At 42.6% G+C, this 26,731-nt stretch overlaps 2 protein-coding genes across 3 annotated transcripts in view; one reads left to right on the top strand and one right to left on the bottom strand.

The window, feature by feature from the left end:
- The window catches only part of pde11a (phosphodiesterase 11a), a gene marked incomplete at both ends in the record, with an annotated part of 91,351 nt that extends 74,829 nt beyond the window's left edge, over nt 1-16,522 (bottom strand). Inside the window, 2 exons of the mRNA XM_081367409.1 lie at nt 12,759-12,917; nt 15,725-16,522. Of these exons, the coding sequence (XP_081223535.1) occupies nt 12,759-12,917; nt 15,725-16,522 (957 nt within the window). The remainder of the gene's footprint in view (nt 1-12,758; nt 12,918-15,724) is intronic.
- Nucleotides 16,523-23,893: 7,371 nt separating this feature from the next.
- Nucleotides 23,894-26,731, top strand: part of LOC308692906 (uncharacterized protein) — a 49,443-nt gene continuing 46,605 nt past the window's right edge. Inside the window, exon 1 of one of the 2 annotated variants that reach the window (XM_081369418.1) lies at nt 23,894-24,017. The gene's annotated coding sequence lies outside the window, so the exon portion shown is untranslated. The remainder of the gene's footprint in view (nt 24,018-26,731) is intronic. The other variant, XM_081369419.1, reaches the window with a different exon arrangement.

The raw sequence follows: 26,731 nt of genomic DNA on the forward strand, positions 1-26,731 counted from the left end.
ATTAGTTACCCAGATACAGAGGCCACAAGTGTAAACGCTCCATGATCCGATCTGCTTGAATGGATCACGGTAATGGCATGGTAATGCAAGCGTATACACATAAAAGTGTCTTGAAGTCACCTTTATTTCATTAGTATAACATGATCTGCAAGCAAGTTTTTTTTTTTTTTTTTTTATATATACAGTTACACTTCATTTTAAGATACACTTGTTAGAGCCTTACAATTAAGCATTGAGTAATTTAAGTTAACAACATTAAATGTTGTAGATTTAAGTAGCAAACGAGAATTGCTACAATTATTGACTATATTTTGAGACAAAGACATTCTTTATAATGATTTTCAGTTTTGTTCAAGATAATTAAAGCAACTGTTTTTCAGTAACAGAATAATATGTAAAAGTATGGTATTTGGGGTAAAAGGCGCCCCTGCTGTGGAGGTGAAAGACAATAATTATAAACAGCTGACTGACTTTCCATTTGTTGATATGATATGATTAGATTCAGATAGTAAATATCATATATTATTATTAAGTTGGGTGTCCACCTTAGAGATAATTTCCATATTTATAATGAAACCATATTCAAAAAAAATATGATATTAATCATATCATATGATAAAATGTTTCTTGTTACTACTGTAAAGCTTTAAATTATTATGGGATCTCATTCAGAGCTTTAAGAATCTTTACTTTTTAAAATAATTTAGTTTGAACTTTTAAAATATATTTTTATATTAACATTTTAATGACAGTATATTTTTGAAAAAAGTTGAAAAAAAGTTATTGTCTTTAACAAGTATTCATTTAGACATTATTTAAAATTAGCTAAAGTGTTTGCATAAATACTGTGTGTCTTTTGCCCCGTGCTGGTTTTGCCCCGTGCTGGTTTTGCCCCGTGTGTCTGTGGGGTAAACGGCCCCCTTGCCACCTGTCACAGTTATACTGCATATAAAGGCATGAAGATAAAGGTTCAAACAATAATATCCACAGGGTAAATTCCACTCAAAGAACAGCAAGCAAACACAACCATACGGAAATGAGATCGGACAAGGGTGAACTGAAAACACAGCACTTAAATACACAGACAAATGAGGTGATTAATGATAACACAGCTGACAGTGATGACAGATCAAATGAGTGACTATGATGACAAACTAGTGGCAGGAAATGGTGCAACTGAGTCCAAAACACATTTACATGCAACCAAATAATCCGTTAGTAATCGGATTGAAAGCTCAATTGGACTGAAAGCCTTCATGTAAACACCTTAATCGATGCGATTGAGCTCGATCCGAATTAAATTTCGATCGGATTGAAAGGGGTGGTTTATTATACAGCGGGAAACTCTGTATATTCGTGCAGTGTGCGCATGTAAAAAAATCTATTCTGATTTGAAGCTTGTGACATATAAACACGCACATCAACCCGATCACGTTTAGCGTTCATGCAAACGCTACGGTCGGATTCATCAATCGGAATGAATTCAGTCCGATTGAAACAAAAGTTGTGCATGTAAACGTAGACACTGTGACACCACCTCATACATTTATACGATTTAAAAACATATATATTTTCACACAAAATCTGTTGCTCCATTAATGTTCAATGCAAACAAATATATATTTTTCTGCAATCATACCCTATGGGAATAGTGAAAAACATTTCTCACACCGCCGTACCATTTCTCACACACGTAAGTACACTGCAAGTGCACATTCGATACAATGAAGCACACTTCTTTTCCACAAGGATATGACAAAGCAGAGCTTCACTCAGTTGCAGTTGAGCAAATAACAACACAGCGACTGTCAGTGTGAACAGGGTTAAATAGTAAAGACTGCATTAGCAAGCACCACTAATAACCATTACCCTATTATACTGTGGCGTCACTTTGATAAGATTACATATGATACTGTATTTACAGTGCATGGTACTCCAAAAGTACTTTGAATAAAGAATACCATGGTAATTATTTTTTGAAGACAAAAAAGTTCCAATGACTCTGTCCTTATAATATGGTACAGTATATTCACACGTTTCACACGTGCCGTACATCATACTCCCGGTGTCACTTGAGCTCCTGTACACCGAACAGAGGCTCAGGGATTTCAGTTGATTAATGACTCTGCCATATGAGAACTGCTTCTGTGTTTATAAAGACTTCATTGTTACTGAAGGTCAACATTAATGAGACTCTTTATTTCTTTTTCATGATAGCGTGGCATGGTTGACCACACTACCTCAGCCCAGAACAAATGATGACAAGGGCAAGTGACGTTAACACTAACTATGCAGCTTTACGCAGACATTCATGAACACTCAACCCACTCACAGTTCTCCAATGACAGCAACATTACATAAGCACACGGTTCTCTTACGAGAGGTTCTCTCGTATTGCGTAAGTAGCTTACGCATCGGGAAAGTCTTCTTTCTTCGAGATCTGAAGCCAAAAAATTATCCTTAATTTTGTATTCATTGTCAACGCAGTGCAGCAGCCGACAGACCTAGGCAGGCTGTATAAGCGTGCTCATTGGCTGCTCGGCTGCAACTGCTTAAGCCTATCGGTGAGCGCTATGAACGCGGCAACCAATGAGGGCTTCGCGCCCTCCGCGCCCTTCTAACCGTCAGAATGGGCGTGGCCAGCGTGTATATATTCAGCGCTCACAGGCTAAAATTCTGATTTTCTTGTCTTCAGCGACGCTCTTCGCATCGCTGGATCTTGAGAGCCGCCGCCGTTGAAACCAGCGACCAGCAAGCTTAGGACAGCGCCTGAGGAAGCCGGCCGTCTTCGCCGCCTTCAGCCATCCGTGCCTGCTACGCTATCCGGCGACATATCCTTTACATTATTACTGTTTCTGTGTGTACTCTAAAAGAGCACGAGGCGTTTTTGTAAAAACGCCTCGTTTTTGCGGCTCGTGCCGCGCCCCGCTCAGCTACGGAGACCGCCACCTCTCTGCGCTCTCCGACTGGGCCGCGGGCACGCCGCCACCGCACTCTCCGAGTGCGAAGAGCTTTCAATGTCGACCCTGCGGGCTCGACTTGAAGCTTTCGACCAAGCTGTCGCTCCGCCTGTCCCTGCCGGGCCGCGCAATAAGAAGCGCCGCTCGCAGCGACCACCGGAGACTGTTGTGACTGAGGAGCTCGCCGGAACCTCTCCCTCGAGCTCTCTCTCACCCTCTCCCTCCCGGCCGCTCAACCGCCGGCTCTGCCCGCGCCGCCGCCGCGTCAGGAGATGAGGCGAATGTGATAGATACCCGTACTCTCCCTCTGTTCGAGCCGTGCAATACGCCGCTCACAAGGGATGGCAGAAGCGGACGGTCTCGGAGCGAGTTTCCTCTCCCTCTGTTCGAGCCGCGCAAACTGAGCCGCTCACGAGGGATGGCAGGAGCGGACGGTCTCGGAGCGAGTTTCCTCTCCCTCTGTTCGAGCCGTGCAATACGCCGCTCACGAGGGATGGCAGGAGCGGACGGTCTCGGAGCGAGTTTCCTCTCCCTCTGTTCGAGCCGCGCAAACTGCGCCGCTCACAAGGGATGGCAGGAGCGGACGGTCTGAGCTTTCTTTACGTTACAAGAAAGCTACTCCGTCCTCGCGCGTCACTGGTGAAAGGGGAACAGAGTGTTTTCGTCCCGCCGTGGCCTGGACTATAACCTCCATTCTCACACATTTCTCAGTCCCCTCTTAAGTTCAGGCGACTGGAATTGTTACTATTGCAGTATACGAGCCTGTTATAAATACACGCTCGCCTGCAAGCAAACGCTGTCACAAGACATGATGACGCTAACCGCGTACCTAATGTATTCTCCCCTGTGGCTCAGTGGCGGAATCCTAGACTGTCAAGCTAGAGACCCGGGTTCGATCCCCGCTCTCGCGGCAGTTAAAGTTTATGCTGTTCGCTTCTCCGAGCTCGCGGCCAGTTTTTCTTACATACAGAAAACAAGCCCGCTCTCTCCCTCGTTGGGCCGTGCAGATTGCGCCGTTCAAGGGATGACAAAGCGGACGGTCACGAGCAGCGTTCAGCGTGCGCGCCTCACTCACCGGCGAAAAGAGAAGAGAGTGTGTTAGTCTCGCTACGGCTGGACAACCGCCAATCCTCACACATTTCTCAGTCCCCTCTTAAGTTCAGGCGACTGGAAATATTACTATTGCAGTAAACGAGCCTGTTTTAAACACACGCTCGCCTGCAAACGAACGCCGACGCGACACAAGAGGTCGCTTTTTATATGCTCGCGCTAACTGAAAGCCTATGTGATTCCCCTGTGGCTCAGTGGCAGAATCATACGCTTTCATGCGAGAGACCCGCGTTCGATCCCAGCTCTCGGGGAAAATAAAATTTATGCTGCTTGCTTCTCCGAGCTCGCGGCCAGTCTTTCTTACTTACAGAAAGCGAACCCGCCCCTCGCACCACACCTTCTCAGAGTGCTCGAGTATTTTTTGAGCGTCTAAACACGAGAGAAGAAAAGACGGTTAAATCCCGCAGCCCTGCGGCTGGACCACCGTCGAAGCTTAACGCTCTGTCAGTCCCCGTTGCCACGGCTACTGCAGCTGTTTACCCCGCAGTCAACGAGCCGGTATCTACTCGCTCGCCTGCGCGCATCCGCCGTTCTCACGGCAACCCAGAAAATGTCAAAAGAGCATAATGTCTGGTTGCACGGCTGACGCCGTATGTGTTTCTAGTACAGTGAATGTGCCCACGTTCTGTGCTCACCCCTGTACACAAGCACTATACATCCCGTGTCTCTCACAGAGCCCACTCTCATGAAGCAGGCAAAAGCCGCTTTAGTGTTAAAAGTAGGTCACGTGTCCACTTCTCCGTGCCCACACCTACTCACTGCCCGCTCTGTCACACGGCCTTGCACGACCGGTCATGTTTTAAATGTGAGTCCTGTGCCCGCCCTCGAGCGCTCACACATACATTTTCGCGCCTCACACTATATGTTCCCCGTCCAAAGCCACCGGGACACTGTGTGTAAAACGGCCAGCTATCGCTACGTGCGATCCGCCGTATCTAACCACCAAGAGCGCGCGCGCCGCGCCCGCCCCTGAATGTAACTCCTGTGCCCGCCCTCGAGCGCTCACACATACTAACGAACATTTTCGCCCCGACGCCGCCATCGCGCGTCGCGCCTCACACTTTATGTTCCCCGTCTAAAGCCACCGGGACACTGTGTGTAAAACGGCCAGCTATCGCTGCGTGCGATCTGCCGTATCTAAGCACCAAGAGCGCGCGCGCCGCGCCCGCCCCTCCGTTTCGAGCTCTCGAGCCCACGATGCGCGGCGATCGGAGCCCGGAGGCCATTCTGCCCCTGGCTGCACACGCAAAAGCGTGGGAAACTATTCCAGGCGCATCAGAACGGGTGCTAAGCACAGTAAAACAGGGCTATACTCTGCAGTTCGCTCGCCGCCCTCCGCGCTTTCAAGCGCGTATCGAGACCAGAGTGAATGGGGAAGTAGCACATCTACTTCGAGCAGAAATACACTTCTGTGCAAAAGGGCTATGGAACCGGTTTCCCCTTCCATGAGCGAGTCGGGCTTTTACAGCCGTTATTTCCTCGTTCCCAAGAAGGACGGAGCACTCAGACCAATTTTGGATCTGAGACGTTTGAACGAGGCTCTTATGAGAAGACCGTTCAAAATGCTCACAACCAGACAAATTCTCGCGCAAATTCGCCCGAGGGACTGGTTTATATCTCTCGATCTAAAAGACGCGTGCTTTTCAGATCCTGATAATACCCCGGCACAGGCCATTCTTGAGATTCGCCTTCGACGGTCAGGTATATCAGTACACGGCCCGTCTGTCGACACAGCGCGCGCGCTGCATTCGACGCCTGGCCGCGTCTCTCCGGCCGGGCAGCACCGTACCTCTCAAAACATTTCAGAGGCTACTGGGTTGTATGGCCTCAGCCGCAGCAGTGCTTCGGCTGGGTCTTTTACGAATGCGCCCGCTACAATGCTGGCTGAATGCCCGAGTGCCTCACAGAGCATGGGCTTCCGGCGGTATTCGCATCAGAGTGACTCAGAGCTGCGTTTCAGCTCTGAAGCCCTGGTTAGCGGCCGACTGGTACCAGCGGGGAGTGACAATGGGAGCTATCTCACACCGCAAAATTATCTCGACGGACGCTTCCACCTCAGGCTGGGGCGCTCTGTTCGAGGGCAAACCGGCTTTTGGCCTATGGTCAGACCGGGAAAAATGCCTCCACATAAACTGTTTGGAGATGATAGCGGTCGAGAACGCGCTCAGGCGCTTCCTCCCATTCATACGGGATCACCATGTGCTAGTCCGCTCGGACAACATGTCCGTGGTATCCTATGTGAACCGACAGGGCGGTGTCAGATCCAGGAATCTGTGCAGGCTGACAGAACGCCTTCTCGTGTGGGCTTACCGCTCGCTGCGCTCGCTGAAAGCCGCGCACGTACCGGGCCACCTGAATGTCGGTCCAGACAGACTGTCCAGGGACAACATTCCCCCGGGAGAATGGTCTCTGCACCTCCAGACAGTCCAGTTTCTCTGGCGCCTATTCGGCAGAGCGGAAATCGACCTCTTTGCGTCGAAAGACAATGCTCAATGCCTGAAGTTTTATTTGAAGAGCGAAGACGCGCTGTCCCAGACATGGCCCAGCCTCCCGCTGTATGCTTTTCCTCCGATCTCCCTGTTGCCACAGGTCATTTAGAGGATCAGAGAAACGCACCACTCAGTGCTGCTTATAGCCCCGCGATGGGAAAACCAAACTTGGTACCCAGAGCTAGTGAGGCTGTCGCACTCACCCCCATGGCCGATCCCGGTGAGAAAGGATCTCCTCTCCCAAGCCGCTGGATCGATCTGGCATCCCCATCCAGAGCGCTGGTCGCTGCATGCATGGGTGATCAACGGATACCCGTTGACCTGTCAGAAGGGGTCGTGAACACGATCACGCAGTCTAGAGCCCCCTCCACGAGACGGCTCTACGCGTCTAAATGGTCGGTGTTTTCTAAATGGTGCGCTACTCAAAACCTGGATCCGCGCGCATGCGGGGTTCCGCGGGTGCTCTCCTTCTTGCAAGAGCTGTTGGAAAAGGGCAGATCCCCTTCCACGCTCAAAGTATATGTGGCCGCTATTACAGCGTTCGCTGAGACGACGCTCGGCCGGGCAATGGGAAGGAATGAGCTCATTATCCGCTTCCTCAGAGGAGCTAGACGGATGAACCCCCCGCGGCCCCCCTCGGTTCCCTCGTGGGATCTGTCCTTGGTCCTTGCGGCCCTAAAGGCTTTTCCCTTTGAACCGCTTGAATCCGCGGATCTAAAGTATCTGTCGCTTAAAACCGTTTTTCTGATAGCTCTGTCTTCAGTCAAACGAGTGGGTGATTTGCACGCGCTATCAGTTAGCCCTGCATGTCTCGAGTTCGGGCCGAATGACTCGAAGTCATTCTCAGACCGAGGCACGGTTACATCCCCAAAGCGATTGGAACCCCGTTTAGGGCACAAGTTATTTCCCTCTCGGCTCTGCCAGCATCCGATGGTGGGGACAGTGATAACCTCCTATGCCCTGTCCGGGCGCTGAGAGTTTACATCACGCGCTCCGCCGCTTTCAGGCGTTCAGAGCAGCTCTTTGTTTCCTTCGGCGGACGCACCAAGGGTCTTGCCGCCTCGAAGCAGAGCTTGTCCAGGTGGATAGTGGACGCGATAGCAGCAGCTTATGCCTCCAAACACCTGCAGTGCCCTCTGGGCATCAGAGCCCATTCCACTAGAGGCATGGCCTCGTCGTGGGCCTGGTCCAGCGGAATTTCTATCCACGACATTTGTATGGCGGCGGGCTGGGCCTCCCCGTCTACATTCGTGAGGTTTTATAACCTGGAAGTTCCTGCCCTACAGGCAAAAATATTGTCAGTATAAGTGACATGTATGCTCTGCCCAGCTCCCGTGTGCAGACTACGTTCATATGCTGGCGCTATTCTGGTAACTACTCAGGGTGAAGTGTTTGACTCAGACCGGCTGATCCGTTCTGTTTCCTATTTCCCGTTACGCGCTGTTATCGGTGCTGGCCCGCGCTGCTGGCCGCCCGCATTATTCTCTGCCGCGTGGGAATTTTTCTCTTCATGTGAGACCGACTATGTCGTTTTCTCCTACCCTTATGAGTGCTTATGTACTGTTTGGGCTCGCTCCGCCGGCCCTACTGTTGTACTGCTATGTTTATAGACCGGCCGCGCCGCTCTATTTCATATGCTGCATGAAGTGCATGTACTACGCTGGCCCGTCTCTCGACCGGCCACATTTTCCAGCAGAGTGTTTTCCCCGGTTCCCCTGGGATTCATGGGCTGGATGCTCGGCGCACACGGCGTTGACAAAGGGTTCCCGATGCGTAAGCTACTTACGCAATACGAGAGAACCTCTCGTAAGAGAACGTACTCGGTTACTAACGTAACCTCGGTTCTCTCTAGAAGAGGGAACGAGTATTGCGTAACCTGCCGTGTCGCGCCACGAGCTTTTGCGCTTCAGACTGCGAAAACCAGAATTTTAGCCTGTGAGCGCTGAATATATACACGCTGGCCACGCCCATTCTGACGGTTAGAAGGGCGCGGAGGGCGCGAAGCCCTCATTGGTTGCCGCGTTCATAGCGCTCACCGATAGGCTTAAGCAGTTGCAGCCGAGCAGCCAATGAGCACGCTTATACAGCCTGCCTAGGTCTGTCGGCTGCTGCACTGCGTTGACAATGAATACAAAATTAAGGATAATTTTTTGGCTTCAGATCTCGAAGAAAGAAGACTTTCCCGATGCGTAAGCTACTTACGCAATACTCGTTCCCTCTTCTAGAGAGAACCGAGGTTACGTTAGTAACCGAGTACGTTTGTGTCGTCAGTGCAAAGCTACACTTTAAAGTACAACGATATATCACTGCAATCTCCTCAACTGCATGCACTAAAGTACATTACACTCTCTAACACCTTATTAGATTTCTCTGCACAGAGATAAAATAATCTGTTAATGGGGAAATAATAAGTAAGAGTGTCCATGATTAAAGCAAACATATTTTTAAAGTCCCCCTGTGGTGAAAATCCAGCTTTTAATGTTGTTTATATGTCTATGTGGTGTTTTTAATATGCTTTAAGACAAACCATGTGTAAATTCATAAGTCGACACCATTGCTGAGTATTTTCTCCTTAAAACTGCAGTGAACCAAAGACAGTCTCAAAAACACGCTTTGAAATCGCTGGTGTTTCTGACGTCACAAACTGTTGTAACCAATCAGATCAACGTGTGATCGTCAACGAGTGGATCTCTGAGCTGAGTGAGGGAGTGGAGGCGGGGCTCATTTGCATATGCATAGAACTGCGTATATACTAAATGAGGCAAAGCTGTAGAGTTACATTCAAGCTATTTTAAAGGAACACTCCACTGTTTTTTCAAGTTAAACTGTTATTCCCTTAACTAAGACGAGTTGATACATCAATCGCTCTGGTGCGCGGTGACACTTTGATAGCACTTAGCTTAGCCCAGTTCATTCATTAGGGACCAAACAGAGATGAAGCTAGAAGCGACCAAACACCTCCACGTTTTCCCTATTTAAATACAGTTACACGAGTAGTTAAACGACCAAGTATGGTGACACAAAATAAAACGTGGTGCTTTTCTAAGCGGGTAAAAAGGATAACTATAATGTAGGGGTGGGCGATATCTCCATATTTAAAATATATCGAGATATTTTTTAAACATGATATGGATTTTGACATATCGTATATATCGATATATTGTTTATATTTAATTCTGATTTCGCCACTTTGCTTGTTTGCCTTCTCTGTGCTGTGTGTGCTCGCCCCCGCCTCCTTGCTTTTGTTCCCCCTCCCTTCGCGTGTTGTCTCATTCAACATGGTGGCTCCCGCAGCCACCCCGGAGGCTACAGAACTCGCCTAAAAAAAAGGACAACTGGCTCCATTATATGGGGCTATTTTAAAGGAACACTCCACTGTTTTTTCATGTTAAACTATGTTATTCCCTTAACTAAGACGAGTTGATACATACCTTTCTACCCTAACCCTAACCTATTTTTGTGAAATAGGCCTAATAGGCTTGGACCCTAATGGTGCGTTCACACCGGATGCGAATAGCGCGTCAGGCGCGAGTGATTTCAATGTTAAGTCAATGCAAAGACGCGTTACGCACATAAAAAATTCCTGCGGCGCGAATGAGGCGTAGAGCGCGGCACGGTAGGCGTGAATACGCCTCATTCACGCGTTTGACGCGGATTCGCGTCTGCCGCCCGAATTGAAAAATCGGAACTTCTGCATCAATTCGCACCACGTTAACCAATCAGGAGCCTGCTTGCTGCTGTCACGTGGTGAAGTGACAGTTTATAATGTTATTTAATGTTTGGCCTCAATATGTTATTTTGTAATTTGACTAAAATTTACAACAAAGCAAATCTTTCACATAAAAACTCGATTTCAATATATGAGAGATACTCATTTTGTATTGAATGCTATTTATTCCATATCTATTCTAGATTATATGAAACATTATTAATCTTAAATCACAGGACAGGTTTCACTTTTGGAGGCTGGCTCCATTTATTATCAAAACAAAAATAAATGACAGATTAGGTGGGTGCGGGCGAGGGTGAACCTCGCACTGGGCTGTACAGCGCGGGCTCGTCAGGCAGCGACCACCACTCGAGGCCGAGGCTTATACGGCCTACGCTGTCCTCGTCAGCGTCCTCACCGTTAGGTCCACCAAACCTACCTCCTGGAGCAAATTGTGAGACTCCTGAAACCCTCCGGAGGGTTTGGTGGACCCGAGAACAGCGACGATGTCCCCTACGCAGCTGTTTCTGCTCTCCAGAGCATATACGAGTGGTGACTCTCTCGATTAATGCTAATGCCAGTGCTTGATAAACATCTAAAAAAGATGGCCGCCAACGGGTTTCGAAACTTTTGCCTCCGGATTTCGCCTCTGACGCGCGACGCACGTAAATTTCGCTTCAAACTTTTGTTTTTACGCGAGTCAATTTCACTCTTGACGCGCAAATTAACACAAAGTGGTCAAGCGTATAACTAGACGCGGCAGGCGCAAATTTGACACGCTATTCGCATCCGGTGTGAACGCACAGTAATGAATGAACTGGGCTAAGCTAAGTGCTATGAAAGTGTCGCCGCGCGGCAGAGCGATTGAGTGCATGCACTGAGACGAGAGAGGTAAGTATCAACTTGTCTTATTTAAGGGAATAACAGTTTAATATGAAAAAACAGTGGAGTGTTCCTTTAAGACATGAAGGAAAAAACTTTAAATATGTCATTTTGGTGATCAAAGATGAGTTTTAAGGGATACAATTATTGACTACAGGGGGACTTTAAGTTTATAAATAAGTATAAACAACTAACTTTGACTTTTCATAACAAGGTCAAATTATCTGAAGATTTTAGAGACTTAAGCTTTCGCACCGGAGGATCGTTTTAGTTCCTAGAACTATTGGCAGAAGAACCCGCTTTTTGGCAGGAACTGGGAATGATCTTAGTAATAGGAACACCTTTAGGCGGGCTAAATTTGCTACTACTTCAGTAGACCATTGTGAATTTCAGATTTTTTACCTGTTATGGCTTGTTCAAACCAAGAACGATGACTATAAAATAACTATAATGGTAACTATATTACTGTCCACACCAACTGACGATAACGTTCTGTTCATTATAAGCGCTCGCTGTTTTGTCGTCTGCCACCTTAAATGCTGGCGCTCTTTAAAGCAGGATGGATTCTGATTGGCTATCAATGTTTTTACTGTACATCAACTGGGAAAAAAACATTCTGAAAGTGATTCCATCGCTGTCGTGTGTATAGCTGTGGATTCCCGTAGAATTAGAGTGATTATTAATAACTTTCTCCAGCACCAGCATTTTTGATCATTTTCACAAAAGTTTCATAGACCCAGAATATTTTGTTGTATGAATATCTGAGCATGCAATATATCAAAAGAAAGAACAGAACCTCTGCTTTTAAACAAACAAACAAAAAAACAAACATTTTATTCTAGCTTAGTGCATTCTTTTATAAACACTTGAATGTGGGTAAGTTTCATTAAAAATAGCAACATTCTAAGCAAAAAGCTGAGAAAATTGCATTTTGTCAAAGACTACATACAGAGCGATGATGAAAACACAGATGAAGCAGATCGAGTCCATCAACACCCACAAAGCTTCACAGTCCTAAAGCTCGTCCTGGCTCGACATTTCATTCAGTAACATTAGGCAGTTTTGATTTATATGCTGTTTAATGTTGATGATCATGTTATTTTACATAAACTTCTGATTACATGATATCGCTAGTTTCTGCTTCTTCTTCGCCTCAAGCGTCTGTGTTTTGATCAGGAGATTCAGTACTCTTTCAGAAGATGTGTAATAGCACCCCCTACCATATAACAGTAAAACACGGAAAGACGGAAAGAAGATCGAACATTATAGTTTTCATCATTGGTTTAAACGTACCTTTAGTCATTTAGTTCATTCAGTTATCTCAGTTATCTATCCTTAAGTGCTCAATCTCTACTAGCTTTCAGCCAGGCCTGAGAGACGACCCCTGACCTGCTGTATCGCCCTGAAAATCCTCAAGAAAAACGTGTCCACTTGTTTGCATGTAACATTCAGACATTCAGAGTAGGAAATTAAACCTTCACACGTGAAGTCAAATGTTTCTAGAAGCGTGACAAGAGCAGAAGAGAGAAAGCAGGCGTAGTACACGTATTGTGTAGTGTAAGTTTCAGTGTGTCCAGTGTTGTGTGTTACAGCGTGTGCATGCGGTACCTTTTCGTCGTCTTCGGTGAACAGCGCTCCATTGGGACTCTTGTTGATGGCCTGCGTGACCCCGATGACCTCTCCATCACTGTTGTGGATGGGCATGCACAGCAGAGACTTGGTTTTATATCCCGTGAGTTTATCAATCTCATCACTGAAGCGATGGTCCTATAAAGAGGACAAGAGACAGTCTTACTCTTTGCTGAATGGGGACATTTATAATAACTGTACAGAGAAGCCAGACTAATTAAAAGTGAAGTGTGTCATTGCTTTGTCACTATTGGCACTAAACAGAACCGCAAAAATATACAGAAAGTGACAGAAAACTACTTCTGGTTTTCTCTTCCTTATATTACTCTATCTGTCTTTTTTCATTATTATGATTTTGAAAGTCTTTTCTGCTCACCAAGGCTGCATTTAATATTAGTAATATTGTGAAATATTATTACAATTTAAAACAGCTGTTTTCTATGTGCATATATAGTGAAGTGTAATTTATTCCTGTGATCAAAGCTGAATGTTCAGCATCATTACTCCAGTCTCCAGTGTCACATGATCCTTCAGAAATCACTCTGATATGATGATTTGATGATCAATTATTTTGAAAAAAAGTGAAAAAAGTTTTTGATGCCTATTATTTTTACATTTTATTACAGTTTATTGCATCTTTGCTGAATAAAAGTTCATTTCTTTCCTTTTTAAAAAAAATCTTACCCCAGATTTTGCCGTTTTCAACACTGATAATAATCATAAATTTTTCTTGAGCGTCAAATCATCATATTAGAGTGATTTCTGAAGGATCATGTGACACTGAAGCCTGGAGTAATGATGCTGATAATTCAGCTTTGATCACAGGAATAAATGGCATTTTACATTATATTCACATTAAAACAGTTCTTTTAAATATATAAATATACAATATTACTGATTTTACTGTATTTTTGATCAAATAAGTGCAGCAGAAGAGACTTTACATTAAATAAAGCTGAACATATTAATGTTCAAATACAGTATACAGAAATATGAATCATATTACACTATTACTTATTTTGAATATATGTATCTACACTTAATGCTGTTAATGACTTATTAATGAAAGTTATTAATAAAAGTGTTACTATTTTCAATTATTTTGAATGAATAATGTTCTTGCTGCACGGTTGATGTCTGAAGTGTCTCTGAATCGCTGAGTTTACTGGTATAAATAATGCAGTTTTAACGATCTGCTCTGCTTGCTAAATGAAAAGGCAAACGCAGATTGACAGACTAATTAGAGAGCCGCGAGCTGACATCATCATCATCAGAGTATCAGGAGTAAATCTGTAGAACAGAGCGGAGGAAGTTTGTCTGAGCTGATCGATTCAGAGATCAATACTCAGATACTCTCACACACCTCATTATTTCACTAAGGCCTTTTATGGATCTCGGGGAATAATCAAAGCAAAACGTCGTTCAGGGGTCACAGTAAAATACTCTCCTGTCTGCGCTGCAAGTCATTATCCGTATGGGAAAATCTCAAGTGAGCGACCTAGTCAAAAAATGCTAATGCTTTCCTAACCCTAATTCAGCTTCTGTTAGGCTGAAATGAGAAGCAAGAATCAAAGGATAAAACGTCTCCCGTCCCGGTGCACAGCTGGTTTAGTGCCTAAACTCCTCTAAAAAACTTTCATTTCCAGAGGAAACCACCTTGGGCTGTTTTTTAATCAAGTAGGATCAAATGATTATGTTGCTGATTATGCATAGTGAGTTTAGAATGTTTAGAAATGAAATTAGAATGTCAGAAAGTTTTCTTGATTCTTAGTTTTATTTTCTCCCATTAGGATTGATTCCAAATTATAAAACATTCTATTAGCAATTCTGTGCACATAAATGATTTTTTAACTAGAAACAATCATTTTATTCCTGTTTCACCTGTAATGCATTAAGATTGTTTCCCCATCTCAGTAAAACTATATCTGATCAGTAATTATGCATATGGGAAAATGTAATACTTGTGAACTCGCAACAGATGCGAAGATTCCTAAATCATAATTCACAACAATTGTATTTGACTCTTACTTTGGTCCCTTTACAATTGCTCAACATTGTGATGTTCATCATAATTTGGAACAACTGTATAAGAGAATTTCCAGTGGGATGTTGGGTGTTTTTACCACTAAAGTGAAATTACTTGTCTCAGTTTAAGAAAACAAGAATTGCACTTTATCCAACAGGATCTTATTTGACCCTGATCTTGACGTTGATCCCTTTTACATTTGTTCCAAATTACGGCAGAACTTCCAAGTTTTGGAATTGATGGACTAGAAACTGCTTCACCTGATATGCATTGGGAATGTTGAGTTTCACTATAAATAAATGTCTCAGTAAAATACTTTCCGTGTTAATCTGATTAATTATTCATATATGTGTGTAATGTGAATGGATATAGTCAAAAACCTGAAGATTTTCTAATCCCAAAGGAATTTTTGGTAACACTTTACAATAAGATTCATAAGTTAACATTAGTTAATGTATTAACATGAACTAAAAATGAGCCATATGTGTTAGTTAATCTTTGTTAATGTTAGTTAATACAGCAAAGAATCCAGCTGTTCATTGTTTGTTCATGTTAGTTCATTAACTAATGTTAACAAACACAACCTTTGATTTTAATATTGTATTAGTAAATGTTGAAATTAATATTAATTAAGATTCATAAATGCGGTAGAATAATTGTTTATTCTTAGTTCATGTTAACTAATGAACCTTATTGTAAAGTGTTACCGAATTGCTTTCATTATTTGGAAACAACCCTAAAGCATCCCAAAGGGCTCTAAGAATCCTCTAAGAAATAATTCTGGAGGAATATGAATTTTACTTCATCCAGTAGCATCTCCTTTGACTGTTACTTTGATCCCTTTATAACTGTGGTTCCAAAGTATTACAGAAGTCCCACACATCCTTAGGGACAAGCTTGCTTTCGTTCCTGTTTTCACCTGATATGCATCGGGAATGTTGACGGTCTCCCCATGCTCTGCCACATAACCAATGATGCCCTTTCCCCAGGGCACCTGCACCTCATCCGAGTTCCTCAGAGAGGGCAACACTGTGGTCCCAGCATGCACGTCGAAGAACTTGGACACCAGGGTCTTTTTATTGGCTGGTCCCTCCACCAGGAACAGGGAGCATCGGTCAGCATCCACCATGATGCACACAAACACCAGGATCTTATAGCTCAGACTGGTCAAATCCAGGTCGTTGGAGATGTCTTTGACCAGCTCCAGGAAAAACTCCCTCTCGTTGTGCTCTTTCAGGTAGTATTTGTAGTCCACTGCGGTGTAGGGGTACTGAGGGATGTTGACCCGGGACTCCAGGAGCGCGGAGAGTATGTGCGCGGTGGTCGGCGGAAGGGAACTCGCTTTACGCAGAAGCGCGCGCCTCCTCATGCTGGTGAGCGGCTCCTGCGCTCGCGAGTTAACGTGCTCATCATAAGTCCTGTTGGCATTGATGGCTTTAGACCTTGCGAATGTTTTCCTTAGCTCTTTCTGCGAGGCTCGTCTCTGAATGCCGTCTCCTCTGCTCGCCCAGCTGTCTTTCCCGCACGCGCTCGCGCTCACTGCTTTATCCGCGTGCGCGCCGCTGGAGTTCGCCGGAGCTTTAGTCGCGTGATGGTTCTTCTGCCACTTTTCCACCACACTCGCCTTGCCTTTTCTGTTTAAATAGTCCTCTAATAATTCCGGGTGCGCGTCTAGAAAACTTTCCACATCGGAGAACACCATATTTGCCCCTGCCATCGCTGCCGCTATACGGTCATCTGCAAATAAAATGAGACGGACTCGTGTTTTGAGTCATTTATCTATGTGAGTGCAGAGCTCAACGAATCATTCGCAAACTTAAAACAACAGATCCAGAGAGAAGAGGGGCCGTGGTCCTCGTAAGTTCAGCTTTGGTTCATGATGTTGTGAATGATGTCGCATCTGATGCTGAATGACCCGCTCGCGTTCATTCTAAAGCAGCGCCAGTGATGATGATGCGACAGCTGACGTCACGACCACGCATTCCTCCCGTCATCCTCTCCCGAGTCTCTTCATAACGGTGTGTTTCATTAGAAGGATGCTCATTTTAGGTGACACTGGGAAACGCAGTCTTAAGGGCTTTTCATAACTCTCGTGATTGTTGTCAATATGTATTTCGCTTAAATATAAATTCAAACCTCCAAAGATAGCAGTTTGCTGGGCTGTATACATTATCTGTTAAATTATATTACTAATTCACTTTCTAAGGAATTCCCGGTGCAAAGTTGTTGCTCCACCGACCTCTAGTGGACAAATTGAGTCATGCAGCTCTGCAAACACATGACCACTAGGGTTCTATACATTTTTGACTATTTTTCAAATAAAAGATTTTCTGTATGCTATCATGAATCGATGAACTTTTGCTTAAAAACAATGAAAAACGCCCAAATTCCTCTAAGTTAAAAAAGGTCACCCCAGATATAAACTTGGAAAAATAACAAATATCACTGATTATATATAGCACTTCCTAAAAAATTGTAGAACTGTTGAGAACTTTCTGGAATTTTCTATAACTGTCTAGAACTATCCAAATCATGGTATGCATCTCATTAACCAACGATGTTAAAAATGACCCAATATGTTAGGAAAATAACCCAACATGTGTAACCTTACATTAACCAATATGTGTAACCCAATTGTTGGGTTAAAAAAGAACCCAACGTTTTTTACTGTTAAGAGATGGAAAGAGAGAGAGAGAGCTTTATGATCAAACAACTCAACTTGATACTTTTTAATATTTGTTCCAGTATAGCAATCTATAATGTCACACAATAAAAGTGATGCTATACCTGACATAACAAGGCCATCTGGACCAATAATCTAGTGAGATTTCATCAATCACATAGAAGAAGAGGAAGTGTGCCTTCAGAAGAATCATAATGTTTTATAGTGTTTTTGTGTGTTTTGATGCGTCTTAATAGATAATTATATATTATATTATATTATATATATATATTCTAGGCGCCTGCACCACTAGATGGAGACATTTCTACTGCATTGGGCTTTGTTTGGCCAAATCGAAAAGAATAAAAATAGTTTTACAGATGATGTGTTGATATAGTGATATTTCATGTCTTTTTTCACTGCAGTTTTAAGAAGAAAATAGTGTTGACTTATGAATTTGCACATGGTTTGTCTTAAGCATATTAAAAACACCATAGAAGTATAAACCACATTAAAAACTTGTTTTTCATCATAGGGGGGTCTTTAAAATACACTTTGGGCTTATGAAAGCCATTTTAGCTATATTTTTCCCTAAAATCCCAATTCCATTTTCTTTCTGGATTCTGTTTTAAAGGTTAAATAAAATGCAAGTAATCAAAAAGCATGTCTAATCAGCTGAATTCATAAAACCTAAACTAAATTTAATTATTTTACATTTTTATGGTAAAAGAGGCCTATGAAATGTTTAATTTTCTCTCTCATACTTTGTGATGTCAATCAAAAGGCAATCATAAACATAGAATTTACAATCTAAGAGGGGGTAAAAATTGATTACTGAGGAGATGACTTGACAGAGTCAGGTAACATCATTTAACACTCACCTGAACCTGACTTCCTCGTTTAAAATAAATAAATAATATACATCTCATATATCTCATTTGAAATACAAACACAAAAAAGCAGTATTTTGCACAGATAATGCTGTAGTGCACAGCTAAAGGTTATTTCGTACTGTGTACCATTGAGTTTGAGACAAGAAAGTGCTAATAAAGAAAATATTAATATTGTTTCACTGTGGTTGATGCGCTGAGCTAACACACTGAAGTACGAAGTCGGGGTTGTTGTGGTTCCTCAGAGTTTCACAATCATTTCTGTTTCTGGAAAAGCTAATTATACATGTAAACTATAAAATAACCAATGAATGTCAGTTTCTTTAGTGAATTTAAATATAATTTCTAAATGCTGAAGGTGACCCATATTACCTGAATCCCACTGGCCCACTTTATCTACCACATTCAGCCAAAGTGGGCCAGCAATATTTAAACAAGATTGAATTTTTTTGCATTTTATTACCCGTTAACTGTAGTAACTAACAAGACTGGAAATGTCACAATAATATTTGTTTACATATAGTGAGCAACTTTATACTTTAGAAATGACAAATGAGGAAGGGAGTCCTGCTTTGGAGATGGATTGGACACATTCGATGCTTTGCAGTTGTTGGTCCAGCACGTCACACAGATGCTCAACTGGGCTGAGATCTGGGGAATTTGGAGGCCAGGACAACTCCTTTAACTCTTCATCATGTTCCTCAAACCATTCCTGAATAATTTGTGCAGTGTGACAGGGTTCATTGTCCTGATTAAAGAGCAGAGGCTACGAAGCAGAATGCGATGCACATTTCTCCCATAAACATGATTCACGAGTTCACACTTACAAATAAGTCAGATAGAATAAATGCGTATTTGGCGTGCTGTCCGAGGAGAGGGCTCCGGGCTCGGTATTTGGCCCGAACCCAGAGTACTCCCCCCGTATTCCTGGCTGTGAAAGAACAAGCCAAGAGTGAGGAGTCGGGGTGGTGGAGGGATGCTGAAAACTGTCAAGGAAGTTAGGTGAGTTGACAGAGTGAATATATATATGCTTCCTCTCATGCTGATAGGGTAGACATGGTAATTGTTTGATGAGTTGATTGATTGATTGCTTGATTATTTGAACGTGCTCCTCCCGAACTTTGTTAATAAAACATCATTTAAAATTGTGTGACTGTTGGCCCAGACCAGACAGGAGACTCTGTTGCCTGTGTGCATCCATGAGCCTTGGGTGCCCAACCTGCATCCTGAACCTTTCAGTAAACTGTTCTTAAAAGCATTTCATTGTGTGGAGAACATTTTATAACAATGGAAAGTTTTCATTGACACTGAAGGATTATGGGTCGCCGTTTGTAAAGAGGCTCACGCTGAAAATAACAGCAACATTTTGTCACATTTAGCTTCAAACAATGTTTAAAAAACTGGTATGAATTTTTGACGGTCACTTTTTACCACATTTACAACAATATTCGGGTGAAACTAAATATTTAACTAATATGCAAATTCAAAATGCCGGTAAGTGGAAGTGCCAAAATAAAAGCTTGAGGTGGTCAGTGTGTGTTTATAGCATGGTTTATAGTGTCAAATAACGAATAAAAACCATCTCATAATAATAACTATAATATAACGATAATAACTACCTAAAATAATAAACACGTTTGGAGAAACTGTAGAGTATCGTGATGACAGAGCGATGACATGACATTCAGTCAAAGTGAGCCCCCTAGTGGCTGGCTATTATGGCTACAGGTCATAAGTCCCACACTTTTCATAAAAGTGACACTAGCCTACTCTTCAAATAAAGTTTCTCCAAACGTGTTTATTATTTTAGGTAGTTATTATCACGATAATCCATGTCCAAGAGTCCATTTCCTCGGATGAGATGTTTTTTATTCGTTATTTGACACTATAAACCATGCTATAAACACACACTGACCACCTCGAGCTTTTATTTTGGCACTTCCTGTTACCGGCATTTTGAATTTGCATATTAGTTAAATATTTAGTTTCACCCGAAACATTTAGATTCAACATTTAGATTTAGATTTAACATTTAGATTTAACATTTAGATTTAGATTTAACATTTAGATTTAGATTTAACATTTAGATTTAACATTTAGATTTAACATTTAGATTTAGATTTAACATTTAGATTTAACATTTAGATTTAGATTTAATATTTAGATTTAACATTTAGATTTATATTTAACATTTAGATTTAACATTTAGATTTAGATTTAACATTTAGATTTAACATTTAGATTTAGATTTAACATTTAGATTTAACATTTAGATTTAATATTTAGATTTAACATTTAGATTTATATTTAACATTTAGATTTAACATTTAGATTTAGATTTAACATTTAGATTTAACATTTAGATTTAGATTTAACATTTAGATTTATATTTAGCATTTAGATTTAAAGGGTAACTAAACCCTAAACAAACTTTTTTTAGTTAATGATCTGTAAGAATGGGGCTTTATTAGTGCTGTTCATTGATTCGAGTAACTTTTTTGACATTTGGGTATAAAGTGTTTTAATTCTACAATATATGGTGTAAAAACCATAGACTGTAAAACATATGGACGTAGTGTCCGTGACGTCACCCGTAGGTTTCTGAAGAGCATTTTTGAAGCCTAAAGTGGGCGGAGCCGGCCGTCGCCATCTTGGCCTTGCGTCACTCCCGAATAACAGAAAATAGACAAACAGGCGGGGCGTGAGTGGAGCTGAGGAGTCTGGCCTGGCTATCTGAAATCACCTAGCTCGACGTGATCGAGTAGCTGATGATGTAAAGCCAATTAAACGTTCCTATTTTTGCCCTTCGAAATATTATAATAGTTAAAAGACATGGCTACAAGTGAGACAGTATTACTTCGAGAGTGTTGTTTGTGTGTAACAGTGATTTATGTGCATACATGTCGATGTCCGTCACTCTTTCATGGTCCGTCAGCGCGGCATTGCTCAAGTTCGTAGAGAGCTTATTCAGTCCATTTTAAATTCTGATTTTGGCCGTCTTTCAAATGGGTTAAACCACAGATATATTGCCTTTGAAGTGCAAGTAAATGCGCTAGAAAATCCGCGCTCATTCATGTGCATTTATTGCATGGACGGAGAAAGCGCCGACGCCTGCATGATTTCATCTGACGGTACATAAGCATATTATAATCCATCTGTTCCGTGAGAGCAGAACGAACGAGCATTTATTGACGTTTTAAATTTGAAAACCCCAAAAAGCAACGAAATTGTCAGACATCCATTAGAGCATGTTCACAGAGTAAAACAACTGAAATACAGCGCTGGTTGTTCTCTCGAACGATAACGACGGAATCCAAAGACGTGCTTTGTAACGTTACCCAAGTATTAAATTGTATGAAATAATAATCCCGAAAAAAGCACAAACACTGCAGAGATGGCAAGTTCAGCAGCTAACATTGCTGAGGTGAAGTGACGGCTAGTAACAGCAGACAAACGGCTAGCACTGACAGCGGCAATCCATCTGTCACTCAAGTGGCCATTGGCCACACCCTTAAATTTAAATATTAATCAACTAAACGGACGAGTTATAAAATAATTCACCCCCCTCACAGTTGTTATGAAGGGCAAAATTAGCTGTATAGACCAAATCCACATACAGACACCAGGCTTTAAACACGTTTTTTTCTGCTGTAAAGTTGGTCATTTTAACATGGGGGAGATACAGATTTGACTCACTTCTGACAACAGCCTCAAGCGGCCAGTCAACGAATTACAGTTTAACTCACTTCCGTGTTGGTTTCAAGGGAGAGACGGGGAGGTTGCCGCTTGGTAAAAACGTCTGAGTGCCGCCCTCTTCAGGTTGAACGGTGGCTACTGCAGTTGAATTTTCCTATTGGATGTTGCGGTACTGCGTGACGTAAGCGGTACTGCGTGACGTAGGCAGGTTCCAGCTCACCACGCCCTCCCTTGGTACGAGCTCACCACGCCCTTGGATGAGCTCAGTGTTGCCAACTTAGCGCCTTTGTCGCTATTTTTAGCGACTTTTCAGACCCCGTCAGCGACAATTTTTCAAAAAAGCGACTAGCGACTAATCTAGCTACTTTTTGAACAAACCTCAGTAACCTCCAAATGTTGCCAGCATGAGTCCTGCGAGCACGAGATTTGCTTTCTCCTTGCCGCCACACACCTCTCTCTGCGTCTTCCCTGTTCTGTGAATGGCTGAGGGCTGCAGCTGCAGAACGGCAGCTAACAGACGTGAATGAGCAGTGTTGTTTCCACGGACGGACTTATCACTTATCTTTTGTTTTATAGTTAAAGAATTTAGTTTGACCATTTTATTTTCCTTTCTTTTCTTGTGCTTATTACTTGTATTACTCACTATCACAGTGCTTTAGTTCACCCAGTTCCCGAACTCTCTCAATTCAGATAATTTTACACATATAAAAAAAAACAGTCATTCAATAGCTACTTGTTCTACTAAAAAAAAAAAGTAAATGAGAACAGCTTTATTGGACATTCGGCTATAGCCTATATTATATTATATTATATTATATTATATTATATTATATTATATTAAAATACAGTATGTGAGCATGATTTTAATGAGAAAAAACATTAGGCAGGCAGAACGCAAGTACGCCTCGATGACGTCATAAATATGCTAATTGACGTATTACGTCATCTAGCGACATTTAGCTACTTTTAGGGGAGGCGTTAGCTACTTTCCTTTGAAAATAGTTGGCAACACTGGATGAGCTAGCGTAGATTTATCTGTATTTAGTACAGTGGTAGGTGCAGTGTTGCTGGGTGCAACAGCACTGCTTTCCAGCAGACTTGGAAATTAGGCGCCAGTGTTTGCATGCACTTGGCCTGGAAGACCGTGACTGTGAAACCTGCATTTTACGCGGAATTGCTTTTCCAACGCAATAGAGGTGGAAATGGGCTTCTCCACACAGCTCGCGCTGAACAGCGACGCAGTGCCAAACGCTGCTCCTCGATCCTGCATGGACTCCACCACCGCAGCGGCGTCTTGATGTGAGTGATCATATATATTTTAATCACAATTTATGGTTAGGCTAAAGTTAATCCTCTAAGGTCGACAAACGCGTCGGCGCATTTTGCTGGATTTTTTCACATAGCAGCGGCAAAATATGAATATGCCTATAGAGAGCGCGCGCTATTGATATCAACTCGATAAAACTCATCAGATGCATATTTACGTCGTCTGCGACCCTGTGAGCAAACTCTCCATTTTAGACAGTCAGCTGTCAGCTGTCAGCAGGGCTCTCAGGTGCACGCCCCCCCCCGCTCACGGTTCGTCCCCTCTATCTCCGCTGGGGTCTGCCCACTTTTCTAGCATTTTTCAAATATTGCCAGTGGGTGGAGTCAGGCTCTGACCAGGGGTTTAGTTACCCTTTAACATTTAGGTGTAACATTTAATATTTAGATTTAACTATTTAAAATATCTCTAAGTTGACAAATATTGTTGTAAATGTGGTAAAAAGTGACGTCAAAAATTCGTAGTTTTTTAAACATTGTTTGAAGCTAAATGTGACAAAATGTTGCTATTATTTTCAGCGTGAGTCGCTTTACAAACGGCGCCCCATAAAGGATCTTCATGAAACACATCATCACCAGTCAAGCAACACATTCATCCAGTGGATTGTGCAATAGACAGTGAATCTGAGAGCATTGTGATGGTAGGCTACTTTTAATTAGCATAAATAACATTTATTTTTTCTTGCAGTATTAATATTCAGAGATGGGCACTTGAGTTAGAGACTCGGACTCAAGTCGCATTTTAATAGAATTCAGACCTGACTCGGACTCGACCTGAAATGACTTCAGACTTGACAAAACTCGACAAAAAGACTAAAGAATATTTTAAAAATGACTCAAGTCTTTAATTCTTAACTACTGATATCATAAAGAAAGAATTGTGTGTTTTATTTGAATGGTTTTATAATATCTGCGTCACATATTATACGAGCGTATGGGACGCTCAAAGGGTTCGTTAAGCACTAGTAGAAATGGTGATGGGAGTTTCCGGTTAGAGAAACTGGAGCAAGAGAGAGATTGTCCCAGCAGAAGGGTTTTATTTGGATTATTTCAGCATGTATGAAGTATTACAGGCATTTGCCCATAGGTATATGTGGTCTACAATGAACAGAGAAAACAAAATACAATATAAGTTTGCTAGTATAAACAGTATTACCGATAGCATAAAGAATAGTCTCTATATAAAACAGAAGTAATAGTAAATCAGGTTATCATTACTCTGGTAAAGTGTATTCAGTTATTTAGAATCTAAATATATAGCATAAATGATTTGCTTACATATCTGAATTATACTGCAGAACATAAACCACTGAATAGTATCAAACTAGTTTCAATATGACTTTACATGAATTTAGATAGCATGCAATTCACACAGAAATATAAGTATTCAAATTACTAGTTGAACTAGTACATTGCACAGATGACAGTAACTGAATATACAGAATATTAAAGTTCGAACAGCATAGAATGTAAAACAGATAACTTACTTCTTAATCAATCACTCACGGGAACAACACACATGCAAAAGTCCGCTTTGTGTAAGAAAGCAAGTCAGTCTCTCCACCTATGTACAGTATATGGACTGCCCTCTGTCACTAGTTCAGACATGCCCAGACTTGTCCATGCCGTGCAAGCACCAACAAAGTAACTTACATAAAGATACCTCCAGGGGGCATTGTTGGGCTTTCGTACACATATATTTCCCTACGTGTTGCGGTAGCTCAAGAAAAGGGAGGTTCTCAAGTTCCAGCTTCTTACTGTTATAAAGCAATTGTTACATTATCATGTAATATGTTAGAAGTCTTGTTTCCATTCTTCAAGTAATCCTTTATTTTTTCTCTTTTATTTGGCCGTAGCCTCTTTAGGAATCTTAGGTTTCAGTAAGGAGTCACGTCATGTGACCATTAATCAGGAAGTAATCCAGCATGGCACAGAGAGCAGTATTAAAGCCACTAGATGACAAGCCTGCAACCTTTAGCCAAAAAAAAGCGTAATGCTAACACTGGTATGCAGGGGGCCAATGTTTCAGAAAACACTGAAGCTTCCCCGGGCGCCGCCATTGATTAGCAGACCATCATCTGCTGTTAGCATCCCATTCATTTTGGCGTCACTTTGACAGCGAATAACTTTACATCTGAGGCGTTTAAAGACTCCATTTGTCCATTATTTATTTCTAAAGAAACACGAAAATGTATAAAAGGCTCCATTACCTTGTATCTTACGTTATGGCCCTGTAGAAGCAGTTTTTGTAAAAATAGGCTAACGGTTGCGTCATAACCACGCGACTCTCTGTCGCACAGTAGAGAATTACCGTATGGACAGGAGGAGAAGCTTGCGGGCAATCGGGGGGACGTGGAGGCAAAATGACAAAATAATTAATCAGAATACTTAGCAAAAGTTTCTCCTGCTCCTAGCTCATGGACAGCTCCTACTCACACTCTCCGTCTCTGCAAGTTTCGGAAGGGAATGATTCAGATTTCTCTTGGCACAGCTACTAGAAGACAGACGGGTTGCTCACGTCACATCTACATCGTCAAGCTCAGTTTGAGTCTGCGCAGTACGCTCAGCCATCAGGAAGTGAGTGCTTCTAATTGACTTCACTTTTCTCCGTTGAATCCAATGAGGTCGCTGTGTCCATTTCTTTTACTGTCTATGGCCAGACCCACATCAAGATGTTGGGTCTGGGAACACACCATTGGCAGGGCTCAATCCGAGGGGCGGGATAAACGGTTATCTTTTCCCTCTGCACACAATAGGATAGCGCTGCAAGCAACCAGAGCGTTTTCCCACCAGTGGAGCTAGTTGATAGATTAAACTTTTGCCGTATCTGGTTGGCAAAACTACGAACATCTTCCTTTTTTAAGAATGACTTAAGTGCCATTCTTTGTTCTTTTCTCAAAGAGAAGCTTAACTCCAAGTCCTCCAGAGTCGCGGCCAAAGCTGATTCGAAAGACCCATCTTCTTTGTTTTAAAGTCCCCGTGAACCGGAAGTTGCCAACGACTTTTCTCCAGTGTTATGACGTATTTCCCAGTGAAAAGGAATATTGAACAGAGGGGGCAGGGTTTTACTCTAGCGCTCCTCCTCTCCATCTCTGCTCATAACAGACTAACGGTTTGAGGGGAGTGGTTAAGCGTTGCCCAAACCAATTCCTCAAACCTACGTCATCAGAGAAAGTCCTCCAATGCAGAGGGGAGGGGCATTTTCAGATTTTGATTAAAGATTACCATGGTAAAAACATTTTTTTTTTTAAATATTTTCTTGCACGGATTAATTGTTCACCACAAGACTAGTAATATGCGCTAACAAAGTAAATAGGGTCAATTTTGATTTCATGGGGACTTTAAAGTAGCAGGG

This window comes from Scardinius erythrophthalmus (assembly GCF_964197995.2).
Source record: "Scardinius erythrophthalmus genome assembly, chromosome: 6".
In the NCBI taxonomy this organism is placed as follows: Eukaryota; Metazoa; Chordata; class Actinopteri; order Cypriniformes; family Leuciscidae; genus Scardinius; species Scardinius erythrophthalmus.